We start from the raw sequence: 15,328 nt of genomic DNA, 5'->3' as shown, positions 1-15,328 counted from the left end.
CGCCGCTAGATGGCGCCACCTGTACCGTTTTGGACCGAATTCGACAAAAATTCATTTTCTGGCTTTATTAGGCATCAAAACGCATCAAACCCTAATAGAAATTTGTTTCTAAGTGCCCCAGGAACCATACTACGTCGTCAATGTGCCGAAATATTCATTTTTTTATTTTCCTTATATGCGTGTACGGGCCCTTATGTTTTAGGTTTAGTTCGCCCGTTTCGTCGCTGGATGGATGCCAATTTTTTTGTCCATAAATTGCGCTATTTGTAACGATTTGCTACTGTCCACGGAGTCGAAGTTCAAAATTGACCGTTAATTTCCACTCATATTATAATCAATTATGCCAATAAAATTAATTATATTAATTGAATTGAACCGGAAACGATACATGTGGCGCCGCCTCGCGATACAAATGGAAACTAATTAAAGTGCAGTTTCAAAAGTGTGTAGTTCAACCTGTTCGCCGGACAGATGGCGCCACCAGTTCAATTTTTTTTTTAATTTAAATAATATCGATTTTATTGATTAATATGCTATATATTCATTAATATTAATTTTATACTGAAAAAAAAGAGCTTGTTTGCTTATTTGATTTCGATTAAATGTAAAAATACGTGGTCTGGTAAGTCCGAATTTTAGTCTGGATAGAAGAAAATACTACATGGTATACTTAAACGTAAGTTGCGATTTTATTGAAACGATAATAATGAATTTCTTTATACAACATTACTGTTTGATTTGCTGTCTATGTCTATATATATATATATGTATGTATATATATATATACCTATTGCTTAGAATCGGTAGCGAGTACAACAGCAAGCTGAATGTCGAGTGGCGTCCTGTATAATATTAACAGTAAAGTATTCGGCACCAAAAGTAGGTCGAACGTCCTCGATTTACCGCGTACTTTCGAGTATAGATCGAACTTGAAAAATCGGATCTTTAGCAGCACGAGAAGTCGTGTAAAAAGCAATTGACACTTTGAAAATTGCGCTTCTACCATGCTCGAAGCTCGAAATATATCGTAACCAAAATTTCAGAAGAGCGAAAGTGCAAATCGATCTATACGCGAATCGTACACGTGTTCATCGGCTTATAAATGCTGAATCAGCTATCGGTTTCGCGATCAAATCGACTACTACGTACGTGTATACTACGATAAAGTATATAAAAGCGTACAAAACACGTTTAAGGGGTGCGAAATAGCCGCGGCTCGAACTTCGCGTTCTGCCAGTCGTTTCTTTCTGTTTCTTTTTCTCGTATACTTGAATTATTTCTTCGGAGGTTCGTTAGTAGTCTGTACAGGTGGGCGATGATCCTGCGGTTGGTCCATTGAGAACAAAATACATTTAAATCTCGCTAATATTAGTAGAAATTTGTAACACTACGAAATCGATAGATGGACAGATCTGTACAATCACGGTCTGCACAATACGCTCTCGATTATGTTCACGATCCATTTATGACCCATCCACTTGGTGCCAAGTAAGAATGGATCTTAAACGGGTCGGTACTTAGATGGTCCTCCGATTACACGTTTGAGCGTGTGGCGATTAAGACGATTGTCTTACTCCGTCGTTCGATTAAGGGTTTGTTCATTCTCTCCAATAGAAACCTTCTCCATGGACTTGAACGCAAACGTAAAAAAATACGAGTACAATTAAGGGATCTACATTATTAATTCTGCGCGACCGTTTCTCGTCTTTGCAATTCTCTCGCTTTGGTATAGGACACTCGATGTCGATCGCGTCTTCGTCTCGCGCAGAATACACAGGCAGGATCTTAGACTAGGCTCATGGTCCGATCTTTGTTTCGCTCTTCTTCGTTACGTTACGAGTAATCGAGACGTCTCTTGCCGCGTAAAACTGCCATCGCTCAGATCTACGACTCCCAGATATTCATCGGGGAAAAATTATAAACGCTCGCGAATTTTCTCGCTCGTTTCGTTCTTACGCACGACGAGTTTCGAACGCGATTAAACTATCTAGCGTGCAACGTCGATCTTCGCCCGAGAATGCTCGATGATGTTTTCGATCATTCTACGAGAACATACAGGATGAATCGCGTTAATTGAAACCACCCGCGCGACTTCGTATCGTCGATTCCAAAGGAAAATGGGGTGAAACGAATGTCTCGTAGTTCGGAGAGTATTTTGAAGTTTAAGATGGCTTGAAAATCGAGCAAAGTACGATTTAAATACTGCACAGCATGAATTTCGAACCACGTACATTCGTAATGCGACAATTTACGCGTTCCATCCTTCGCGTAAAGAAATTCGAGGCATTCGACAAGAAAATATTTCACTAAACTTTAATAACTAAAGCATTCCTATCGCTACTCGTGATTTATCACCGGTTTCTCGTCGAACGATCCTCGTCGATAACGATAGTATAAAAAACAGGAGGGGCATTAGAATATAGCGTTAAGATCGCAGGGACATATTTATACGTAACTTCGTCGAGAGTTACGTATACGTGCAATCGAGTCTGTGATAAAAGGCACTCGGAAAGAAAATGGCACCGTCGATTATTCTCCACTCTGGACCTCGTTCTTCGTTCTCTTTGTTGCTCCTCTTTTGGCACTTGTCATACCGTCGTCTTCTTCGCGTCCTAACTCCTGTACCAGTGGTTCGAAGTCCTATGGTAATTGGCGATTTTGTCGAATTTATCCTTTTTCCGAGGACATTTACCCTGTTGTCGCATATACTCGCCAAACTCGCAGCTGGGCAACGCGCATTCGTCGTGCTGTATGCATCTGTGAAATGGACGCGGAAAATCAGTAGGGACATACTTGGAAGTTTCGAATCGCTAATATTAGCCTGCTGCATACGTTTCGTCGATCCTTTAGTAACCTTATGCTCGATCCGTCAACGGCGATCCTCAGATTTTTCGCGAGTACTCGCAATTATTTTTGTCACGACTTAATAAAGCGCCGAGAGTCTCGCAAAAATTGTAATTAACCGCGCGGTATATTAATGTTACTTTCATTTATCTCACTGACTCGGCGAATGTATTTTCTGTGCAACGATCTCAAGTTATGCAGCGGTCTAATAATAGAACACGGACTATCGCATTCCACGATATACTCACAATCTATCTGCTAGCGAAAAGAATCCTTTTCCCCTCCTGATCTTGATGCAATTTTGATGAGTCTCGTAGCAATTGCACTGGCACTCGCCGTCGGACGTGATCCTGGGCGTGAATTCCGACGGACATCGGCACCTGCACCAATTTCGAAGTACAAATAACTCGATCGATCGATGATTCGTTTTTATGCGAACGCGGACAGGGAACTCACGGTTTTCTCGGATGCGCTCTTCTCATGTTCTGAGGTTGCGGAGAGGACGTATAATGTCTGTACACTCTCTGCTCCGAGGGTTTCTCGTACGTCGTGTCGTATTCGGTCTTCTCTCTGCACTCGCATTCCGTGTGGTTGTAGAAGGACAGCTTTTCCACCACGCTGCTGCCGCCTACGTTCGTCGTCTGCAAACGAAAATACAAAAACGCGTCGTTATTTCGCTGTTTCTCTCGTAGCCAGTTTATACATATAGGTAAATGACGCGTTGCAAGTATTCGATATAGAATCCTCGGTTCTTACGGTGTACGACGTTTCTGGAGCATCCTGTATAAATCACCTCGAGATTGAAAGGCTTTCCGATTGTACGCGACAGGAAAATCGCGGCCCGCATGAAAAACCAACGCGATCGCCTACGCGTATCGCTTCGCTTTTAATTGAGTTCAATTAACCTTAGTCGAGCAGCCAGTCGACTGGTCTGGCTCTGTTTTAAAGTGGTTGCTTACTGGTCGACGCTCGTTCAATGGAAAGGGGTTATCCGTATCGCGGGGCCACACGTAACAGCTCCTCCAATCGACACTAATTACCCTCGGTTACTATTTTTACCGAGCGATTCGCGTCTTCGCTCGTCACGATTCCACGGATTCGGAACATGCTCTTACGGATTGCGTACTTTATTAACTAACTGTATTTGCTCGATCGAATCGTTCGCGTTAATTGTTGCACTTTTACGTCGCAAGGAGAACGAAGCGTGTCGGCATTCGTCGCATAGGGGACTCGTTGGTTCACACGCGAGAGAGAAACGAACGTGAGCTAGGGTAATTTGAGTCGGAGCATGGACAGGCAAGGCGAATGGTGGCTCGTTTTTCTCTATTATGCTCCACGCTTTCTTTCGCTGGAGCAATTTTACGGTATATTTGCTGGAGATCATGTTGAAATAGCTAAATTACCGATTAGAGAAGATATCGAAAAGAAGGAAAACGTCCTTAAAGCTTGTTAGCAGTCCCATTATCTCGTTCGCTCCTCGGTACATACATAATACATGGTTTCGAAGTAAATCGAAAGCAGGAATCTAGAGAAATTCCTGGTTTCGTTTGCGCTAATTGCTGGCTACCGAGCGACGCGACCGGAATTTAGCGGCGAGCTGATAAGCGATAGGTCGCATTTCAATCTAACAGGAATCGAGAATGGTCGATAGAAAGCTCATAAATCGCGGAGGAAACGAAACGTTCTTGTCCGCGAATGGAATACGAATTAACCGAGCGTTTCGAAGCGCGGACGAAGGTGGAACGAAACGAATCGGATCGAATCGTTTCTAATCGGTGAATTATAATTGGCCGGGCGATAAGCACGCTCGTAGATCGAAGAACAGCTGCGTACGCGTAATTGATCGTGTTAAGTGGGTCGTAGGCTAGGATCGCGGTCGAGATCGATGACAATGGGCTGGTCGCTAGCGGAACGAAATGCCACGATCGTGGCAGCAAGGGTAGCGTCAATTGGTCTCGGTTGTCCATGGTTTGTTACGGGATTCCGCGGGTAGGCGCGGTACTTTGCCTCGGCAGAAGATCAAAGGTCGAGGGACAAGCAACGATCCGCGATACCGATCGCTTATGCTTATGCAACCGCTAATCGTCGAGAAGTTCAAAGGTATTCGTGATGTATCGTTGCGCGATACGTTGACTGACACAGTAGATACAGACATGCCAGCCACGGCACGTCCGACAACACCGATCAGACGTGTCCAAACCCTGCCTCGCCATATCGAATGATTCACCGCTTCGTGCCTGTTCTCCTTACGCAGGTTGTGGTTTGCGTAACCCGTTGACAAAACAATTTTATCGAGGATTTAGTATACAAGCTGACGTTACGAAGAAAAGTACGATCTCTGGAAAGGTTCCAGCTCGAGACGCCGTAAAACGCGAGATATCGGCGTATCTCGCGTTTCTTTCCGACGATACCAGATTAACTTCTAATAAAACTCACTTACAATCGTAACACATTTTACAGATACGGGGCAATTTATGCGATAGACTGCTAAACGAGGAAATCTAGGTTGTAAGCTTTCCAATATGTTAATATATTTTTTATAATACGAAGTCTATATTAATGGTTACAACGAAGGTTGTTTCTGTCCTCTCTTAATTTTAATGATACCCCGCATAACATGTAGGAGAGCAAAAAAGGAGAAACGCGTATTTCATTTCATCGATAGGTGGTCGTTTCGACGCGCTACGGCTGAAAGCTTAAACGCGAAAATCGAGGGATCTTGTAGTTAATTGACGCTTTAGCGTGTTTTGCTACGCACGTCTATTACCATCGTCGAAGTGTTAATCTAGAGTCGCGGGTCAGTTTACAAACTGGTCCATTAAACTGCGTACATAATTACGAGACAAGTCAAGAAACAGGGTTCCGAATATCGTTAACGAGTCACCGAGTAGTACGTATTTAAATTGTTAAACATAGATTCCCGAAGCGGAATGTATCCGTACGCGGAATCTTGTCGAGACGATAATTTGTAAAGTTAATGCGATCCACCATCGGTAGTTTAACCAAATCGGAACAGAAGAATCGATCTCCGAAGGATAGGACCCGGCGGAATAATAAACGCACAGGACAAATTGCTTCGAAGAGTAACGTGGGTTTCGCTGATATTTTGCCGGTCGACACAAAGCGCAAAGATCTTACCGGATCTTTGTAATACGAACTGCCCTCGTGGGCTGTCTCCTTGTTTCTCGACCGCACTCTGTCAAGACGGTACAACCAGGATTGAGATTCGCGATCGTCCCTGACGAATAGCCTGGCCGTGGTCATAAATTTGATGCCACAGTGGCGTACGTAGGTCTATCCCACGAGGAATCTCGTCCTCCGCGAATCTGGAGAATCGTAAACCGTGTTTGATCCTTTGCCTTTCTCGACCTAGTCAAACTACTTAAAACTAAAAAACTATCGTTCTTCAAATACGTGTAACGCGAAATTTGGAGTAGGTATAAAATCGTACAGCGTCGAGTTGTATCGCAGTCTGAAGTAGCTACTTCCTGGTAGCAGAAAAACTTTCGAGTTCAAAGGGTTAAATACTCTAAATTGCTACGGACAGCGCAAGCGTGACTATTCTGCGTTACGAGACAAGGGGTTAAATCGTGTTTAACCTATCGAACCCCCGATTCTTGCCAGTTAAAATGATGGACTAGAAAATTTCTCTATCGTCGTTGACTCTCCCACAGAATAGTCATAAGAATTTGACGAAAACGCGATGGCTCGACGCCATTGATCCGAACGCTTTATCTTTGCGCGAGCACTCATGGGTGGTCCATGCTTGCTCTCCTGCCCTGTTTTGAATTTTTGCATACTTTTTACACGGGTCGCTCGCGAAAAATCGAGCATGAATAATGCACTTCCGGTTCGGGCGGGTTCGCGAAAGGCAGCCGAACGTCGGTGCACGCCCATGGTTCGTATTAAGTCAGCTCGAACCTGTCCCCGAAGGCGATTCGTGTTCGTGTTCGACCTTTTGCATCGCGAACCTTTGCTCTCGACATCGCATTTCCCTTTCGAACCTGGACCAGTTTTTAACGTTGCAATTCACTAAGGGACCTGCGGGCGCCTTCGCGCGGATAAGGGTTATGCATATTCGGGTGCAGTGTGGGTTTTTCGTTCGCTATCGATCTCGGGGGATTGAACACGCGAACGTGAAATTTTTAACATAAAATGTTGGTCACGAAACGGAGTAAGTTGTGACCGAACTAATTTGCGAAACAGGAGTGATGCAGAATGTATGTACGTGTAGAAATCGGTACAAAGTGTCGTTGGTCGATGTCTGGTCAGGAAAAAAGACGAAAGTGCAACAGCGAATGTTTCGAAATTGTCGAAAAACGCTCGATAGAAATGCACGAGGAGTGATCGTCGGAATTTGGCGCAGGAACGCACGCTGGAATTCAATTTCTTCGTGGATTATTTTCCTGCGGGTAGCATCGAGCAGCTGACCGAGTGGCTCATTAAAATTCACCGTATCTCGCTCGGGGGGCACCCACTCGTGAATGAAACACAAGAAGCAACCACGAAATCACGTGTACTCGAGCCCGACGATCGGTGAACCATGTATTCCGTCTGACTTCTTTGCCCTACACCGTTGTTTCTTGTAATTTTCGGGATTCAAAGCGTGTTCCGTGACTCGATTAGCGATTCGTAAGCGACCCGACGAGACACGGAGTCTCGTTTCGTTACGAAAGCAACGATCGCGTTGCCAAGCATGCTCGACGAACGGTTCCCAAGAGGTTTGGAGAAGAAACTTACGGCATAAACCGATTCTTTCGCATCGAGGAGAACGTAAAGCACGACGTTTCTGATTCTACCTTGGTCGCTAGGGACTTTCTCGATGAGACGTCCAACCGATACGATCTCGTTCGAAAGTATCTTGTGGGCGGTCGATTGATCCCGCGATAGGTTTGATAAACGTGCGGCGTGCTTTTCTTGCCAGTCGCGTAGTCCGTATTTTCGCATGCAAATATTGCTTTCTTTACCATGGGAGGTTCCGTTCCGCGCGGACAAAAATGTTTCGACGATTCGATCGCTGGTTCATACTTTACGGATCTATGAAATCGATAGGAAAGCATAGTGGAACGATTTGCAATCAATAGAAGCAGATATCGAGACCTTTCACCGAGGACGTTACTATTTCTTCCCAGGAATTCCTTCCGGTCTCGTACCAGTAGCTCGAGCGTAGGAAACACGAAGTGTTTTGTCTGTTGATTGTTTGCACTTGTAGGGACAGATCGAGAGCGAAGCGTGGGCCGACATACGTTTTGGCAGCTCGTCTCGAAGGCTCCCTTTCCGTTGCAACGATCCGACTGTTTACACGAACACCAATACATATATCCTTTCGCTCCGGTTACTCGATACGTTTGTGTACAAGATCTTCGGTGCAGATTCTCGCTAAAGGGGTTTATCGGATTTTTCTGCGAGGAGCGTGTCAATGCTCGCTAGTTAACGCATCGAGATAACGATGATCCGAAGGACATATCGTTCGATAACAGTCGCACGATTCGTAGAATCCTCGCGATCGAAAGATTCGCGAGCACTGCTTCTATGGCCGACAAATTATTCCCGAGTAGTTTCAGAACGTTTCGCTTTTGTTGGGTGTGTTTCTAACATTTGACGGGATCTACGATTGGTGCAAAAGGTCGAATGCCAGCGCGAGCTTTGGAAAGTACGAGTTTGTACGAATAAATATATTTCATGAATATGTGTAATTTATGAACCGTTTCTCACGAGCGTGGCACTCGTACGATTTTATTGCTTCTACATTTTTAAATCCTGGAACACAGAGAGAAATAACTTGTTCGCCGTTCGAACGAATGTTGTAATCGGTTTCGGATCACTTGCGCGGGGTATCTTCCTAAAAAGCTCCAAACAACAGCCGTACCTACAGTATTTATCTTGTTAAAGTTACAAGAGTTCAGCGTAGGAGTCCCGGAAGTCCCAGGTTCTTCCTGTGGAATGCAATTAACGCACGTGCACGGTGCGCAACGTTATCCCAGGTTGAAAAAAAACCTCCCCCTTTTGCATCACGATCTAACCGATTCCCGATTAAACGACTCGTTTGGAAAGTTCGAAAGGAACACGCCTTCCTGGGAAGGATAATTAATTCCTGGTGTCATAAAACGTTTGATCGTTCGATAGTCCGTGGTTCGCCAAAACTTTGGGAATTTCTGACTCGAAAAGCCCTTCGGAGAGGATTCGAATGTTCGACGATTCGAAATTTAAGACTTTAGATCTTCTTCGAATCGTAAAGAATTAAAGTGTATTCGATGTACGATGTCTCGAGATTCTTGGGACAGACGAAAGATAATATCTCGCGTCATTCGAGCAGTCTTGATCGTCCATGGCAGTACATTCATCAGAAAGCTATCGTCTTGCAAATGTACCTGTTGTCAGCGATATTTATCCAGTCTCTCTCTTCCTCGTTCTTTCTACCTTCGGAATTAGAAACGACTCGCGAGACTTACGACTAATGTACCACTTTCACTCCGCGTCCCGTTTTTTCTTCTCGCTATCACCGTTCGATCGTCTCCTCGAGACGACGTTGTTGATCCAAGCAAATTTGCTCGTAAATCTCTTTGCGTACCAGTTTTTCACGGGCACGCGCGTAAGCGTTAAGAACGATTTGCATGCGATTATTGGTGGGCGTTCCAGCAGCGATCGAGATCTTTATCGGTCGTAAGGTTGCGTTAAAAGCGTACAAAAAGGATTACACGAGAGTTTAGCGATCGGTAACTCAACGTGGTAGAACATTCGATTGAATTTATGGGAAATATCAGTTTCTGCTAGTTTCGACTAATTTGGTTAACAGAGTTCAATTCTTCCGATATGCAAATCTCGGATCGCGGTTAACGGGATACGAAGCAATAGCGATCTTTAGAAGATCAAGGTGCCCGTACAGGAAGGAGATTATACCGTAACTGATCAGACCCACCGTTTTCTCGGCTAGACAACTTTTCGCTTCCGTACGTCTACGTGGTCGCGAGAATACAAATTCCCGTAATAAAATTTAATGGAAGTTTGGTAGACCGATTAGGATAGCAGGAGATTCGCTTATCTCGAAACGCGGAGCACGGTCGGCCAGTGATAACGGTCACTTGGCCGCAGCGTCTTAATTTGTTCGCCGAATGACAGATCGCGCGTAATTTTAGTTGTTCTCAGATAAGGACGCATAAATCAAGCTTTCCACGGCTCAGCCTCCGTTCAACCTGTTTCGAAGCAGTTGGCGAGATTCGAATCGCTCCGGGCAATACTCGTTCGCGATAACCATTAAGCGACATTGTCGATCGGACCTTTCCGTCTCTGTAGCATTTAAGCCGTTTAGCGAAATCTTTTTACACTTTCGAACGTATACACGCGTGTTTTACAGATCGAACCGATAGGCGAGCGGAAAAATGCGAAGTCTGTAAACGATCGAACGCGTGTCGACACCGTATTCCCAGCCGGCTTTGTAACTGATATTTGATCGAGTCGAGCAATCGTAATAGATTAATTTCACGCGTACGCGTAGGAATTTCACCTGACCCAAAGAATTTCGCTGCAGCCGCGAGCACGTGTACGAGTTGCGAGATCGCTTGGCCTTTCGACGTTGACGCGAATTGTCAACGAGCGTACTCGTATATGCAAATGCCGCAGCTGCTCGAGCGGTATCGACTGACGCGATCGCAGCTCGATATCTCGCGACGCCGATACGCCACGCCGTGCCGTGCCGTGCCGTGAAAATGCTCCAATGTTTAACCCTATCTATCGGATAAGCCACGATCGTAGATCATTATTTGCAGGGAGTGTACGAACAAAAGTACTCGAATCGGTGGTCCACGAGTCGGACTTCCGTTCATTAACCTTCTCGCTAACCCCCCGTGTTTTATTGAAGATCGTTGGCTATTCAGCAGATGACCACAATTATATCGTGGAATTCCATTTGTGAAACTTTTCGAACGTTCTCCCAGTTAATCGATAATTAACAATCGATAGACCCTGCTGCGTTATAACCAATTACGATTTTATCGGGCTAAAAGGTACACAATTACGCGATAGCTTGTCTGGTATAAAGATTTCGTTACTTTCTAGTCTGCAACAGGTATTAAGGTAAACATTAAAATTGAACATATACGGTTTACGTAATGGCAACCGCGTTAAGTTGAATTTGATATACACAATCGAAGCGGAGAGAGTAGAGTCGGTAAAATGTATTCAAAGCTCAACAAGAGCTAATGTTTTCGCGCGGAACACGGTATCCGGGATATTGATTAACGATTCTTACGCTCCGTGTCGTGCGACGGATAACGATCGTCCCGAGTCATGCCGGTTCTCGTAATCCTGTGCCAAGGATTAATTAACGTTACACCGGCGACCGGTTCGCCGCTCGCTGAAAAGATTCTCGAGTTTTTTCGGCCGATCGAAGATCCACGCCTTCGGTCTCGGTTAATTCCGCGACAATTTTCAAGATTCGGACCCTTTTTCGCAGGTAAAATTCGTGAAACCGTGGAGTTTTAAATATATCAAAAACTATGACGACGCAATTAGAACTAAAGCAATATAATTACGATTACAACGCGTTAGCCGATTAACCCCGTTGAAACGAAGGCGACCGTTCGAATCGATTACCGATGTTCGAGTACAATTTGTTAAGCGACTCGAAACGACTCGGTTGTACTTTTCCATGGGCATCGCATGCCTCGTTTATCCGCATCGTGATCGCATCAGTATCGCGTACACGCGCGTTTAACACGGTAAGAAGTTAAACGGACGAACGTTTCAACGTTTTTGCGCGATCACAGCCACGGAATGCGGCCTGGAACTGTTCGCCACGACCTACCGACGTATATATTCGCACGCGTGCAACGACGCAACATCGTCGTGCAACCTACAAATTAACGGGTCACCGTGATTCTTGAGTTCTAGTCGCGTCATCCGATTGACCTGGCTACGACCAATCCATGCGACGTCGAACGATCGTTTTGTCGGTATAAAAGTAAATGGGTACATCTTCCGTGGAACCAGTTTTCTCCTATTGATTTAATAGAACGAGGACGGAGAAAGATTAAGAATTAACGAGACTTCCATCGTTGCAAGTAAAAATTTTACAGATACGATTCACATAATACTAGCTTTTCAATTAATTTGTAAGTTGCATAAGTTTTGCTTGCTCGTTTATAGACATTGAAAGAAATGTGAAACTTTTAGAGTATCAGTGAATAGACTTTTTAGTACAACTTCATTCTGTAAGCTTTTGTCATAATCCATTTATCATTCGTTCTATCAGTTAATTTCTTGTAGCAACTCTTAAAGCTTCGACTAATCTTGGGATCCCCTATGTACTCCGTGTACAAAGAGGGTATTCCGAGTAACTCTGAAGGGAGAAAGAGGGAAGTACAAAAGTTCACGAGCTAATCCACTCCGTGTAATTAAGATTATCTCGAACGCGCGAAAGTAATCGACGTAACTTGGTTAATTTACGGGTCGTGTTAAGTAATCACGAAGAAACGCCGCGATCAAACGATGACTCTCGCCGCGTTGACTGTATGTTATCTAGACGGCGAGGAATCGGCAGCGAGAGAGCAGCAAAGACGAAAGCAATTTGATGGCATGACTATGCCGAACAACAACAATGGATAGAAGCGAGCTGTCAGCGAACGCCGATCGGCACAAAGGGCCGCGAAATTAAGGTGGCCATTCAAGGGCTAATTCGTAGATCGACCGCGCTTACACCGGCCTCCATCGCAATCAATTATCGAATCGAGTTTCTAATAGAAACAACGACCTCCGTGTTCGCCATCCTTTCACCGAGTCCATAGATTCTCGATCGAGAACGGGAAGAAATAATAGTTTTATCTCCTTCGTAAATTTGTAGAAGTTTGCGCGGTGTCCGATGGGCGCCACCGCATCGTGCTGGCGATAAAATAACCGGCCTAGCAGTTACCGGTTAAGCAACGAAGCGCGTTGCCTTTTGAAAAGCAACTAGCTGTTGCCAAAGGCTTGGAAACGCTCGTTGCTTTTATTCTAGGTTGCTTCTTCGTTGGTTTCCAAGCAACTACCGATTCCCCGAGGCTCGCGCTAGCTCGTCACGATGTCAGGTACATAATGGCAGCGGCACCCACGCCTTCCCTTTACACCCACGATCCTCCCCGAGGCACTTGGAAACGCGTCTGGCCTCGTTCGCGTTTTCCCTCCACTCGTCGAGCTTTGTTTTCTATCGACGCTTGTCCCGGAGAAAGAAACGTCCCGTCGTCGGACGAACATCCACGCAGAGAGAAGCAAAAGATCACGGTTAATTTTGCAATTTATCACTGGTCGGAATTCCACTCGGAGGAAGCGTCGCTCGGTGAAATTCGCGTGGAACCGGTCGAAAGATTCGAGGAATGTATTTGGAAAGTTGGAGTTTCTCGGAAGAATAGCTAGCACGGTCTTCTAAATTCCGAGTAGTTTTCCCTATCTGCGTTCCGATATGTCACGGAAAGATCGACGATGTCGGATGAATGGGATTATTGAAGGTCTTCCGCTTCGAAAGAAACGAGAACGTACCTGCCGTATTAGACTTCCTATACAGATATCCGGACGAGAACAGTTTCTGAATCCGTAATTCAGCAGATCGATCGACATTGACCTTCGTCGAGCGTAACTGAACAGCACCGAAGAAGAAAGAAGAGGAATGAAAAGTGTCGGTGTCCCCGGTCGATATGGGCTCGGCACGGAGGAAGATTATACGAAAGGGTCCAAAAGGGGCGTCAGTGCGCGTTTCTTGGCGTACGCACGTGTCTCGCGGCGTCATTATCGCCCACGCGCGCTAACTGTACGCGCAATTGAATCTCTGTTCGTTTTCTGCGCCTTATACGCTCGCTCTTCAGCGTCGACGACAGACCCGCTGAGCCGCGATTCGCCCACGATTCCCTTCCTAGCTGATTCTTCTTCGCTTCTTACCCCCCGGCAAAGGGATTGCCGCTGCCGGACCATAGGTTATAATTAAAAGGCAATTAACCTCGCGGACGTAATGAAGGCTTTTATAAACGATTTGCGTGAACCAACAGCGCAATGAATGCTTCGGGTAATCATCGTTTATTATGTCGTGTTCCTTTGTGTTCTTCGCCATTCTTTATTACCACCGAAATGCTTCTTTGTCGAGATCGTTGTTTGGTCGCTATTGAGAACCGGAGTCGCAAACTTACACAGCATCCCCGTTGGAATTATCCAAGAAACAATAATTTGCGAGTCAGCGCTGTTCGATTTATAACGTCGATGAAAATAATCAGTTTCAAGATTGATTCGAAGAGACTGGCGAGCAAGGAAAGATCGATCTTCGCGTACGAAAGGGTTTATAGAGTTATCCAAAAGCGACAACGCAGAAAGCCTCGCAGTAATTGTACATACACCGATTATTCATACGTTTTCGCTTATGCTACTTGAATCTCGCCTGTCTCCTCCGTTAATCGATCGCATCGTGTCTCGAATCGTTGTCCGAAGGAACAACCGGCCGAGAATATAGTCCGATGCGAGAAGAGAAGGTAAACGAGACGTTCGTCTCGTATGCGCGATTTATCATCGTCGTACGGCGACCATGAACTCTTCGCTAGCGAGTTTTCTGTCGGTGGGCATCGTTGACGTCCATTAGCGCGTCGCTGCCGTTATTCGGGACGACATGCTCGATAATCTCGAGTTGTCGGTGTAATCACAGAATCCAGAGCTAACTCGCAGATTCCTGGTCGCGATATCTCGATCGGTCGCGGTATCTCGAATCCTTCGAGCAGATCTACCGACCGTCTACCAACGGATCCCGAAATTCATTACGTTGACTTTCTATGCACGAGAGTTACTATCCGACCGATTTCCCACGCAAATGGAAGATTTTTCGCGTGCCTAACGAATCATTTGAATAGTTCGCTTGTTAAACGCGAGTAGTTTTGTAATTAGCAAGCAACTCTTGTTTCCTGGTGCGTGTAATAGGGAGTGGACGGAGAAAAGTTCATTTATCTTGTACGCGATACGTGCCAATATTTTCTCTTTTTAATTAAGCTACTCCGTGAATCGTTTAGCAATTCTTACGACTTTCTTCGAAACAACGTTTCCTGTTCGGAGCACGCAACGAAAACTGGACATTTTTCAACGTTGTAAATCGTTGATTTTCTAATTTCGAAATTGTAGAGGAACCGTAGCGCGCCAAGCGTCACCGAGGAGCAGCAATTTTATTCGAAGCACGTTAATGAAGTTGGTACCGCGAAAACTTCGAACGATGGTAGTCGTTGACACTCGGTGCGGTGCGAGTCTGAAGGATCGAAATAGAGTCGGAAAGAGTAAAGATTCACGGGGCTTGCGCAGAACGGCTGGTAACAACGCGTTAATATTAGCGACGCTGGAATCCGGCCGAAGAGGACGATCGTTCCAAGTTGCCCAGAAGAACAATGAATTTCCGGTCAGCTTTGTGCGTCCGAGCAGCGACAATGTCCTCATTGTCCCGCGTGGACTGCATAAAGATGCGCGTCGCAGGACGCGCGGTTTCCTTTCC

General features: G+C 45.3%; 1 protein-coding gene across 2 annotated transcripts in view; it reads right to left on the bottom strand.

Annotated features, from left to right (window-relative positions):
- Positions 1-667: 667 nt before the first annotated feature.
- LOC100878350 (uncharacterized) overlaps positions 668-15,328 on the bottom strand; it is a 61,381-nt gene continuing 46,720 nt past the window's right edge. The window contains exons 4-6 of one of the 2 annotated variants that reach the window (XM_076533509.1): positions 3,301-3,485; positions 3,093-3,224; positions 668-2,757 (exon numbers count right to left, since the gene is read on the bottom strand). In XM_076533509.1, the coding sequence (XP_076389624.1) occupies positions 2,613-2,757; positions 3,093-3,224; positions 3,301-3,485 (462 nt within the window). In that variant the 3' untranslated portion in view covers positions 668-2,612. The remainder of the gene's footprint in view (positions 2,758-3,092; positions 3,225-3,300; positions 3,486-15,328) is intronic. The other variant, XM_076533510.1, reaches the window with a different exon arrangement.

The sequence above is a fragment of the Megachile rotundata genome, chromosome 7 (genome assembly GCF_050947335.1).
Source record: "Megachile rotundata isolate GNS110a chromosome 7, iyMegRotu1, whole genome shotgun sequence".
Lineage (NCBI taxonomy): Eukaryota > Metazoa > Arthropoda > Insecta > Hymenoptera > Megachilidae > Megachile > Megachile rotundata.
Note: the sequence above shows the minus strand (reverse complement) of the source record. Positions and strands in the feature narration are given on the sequence as shown.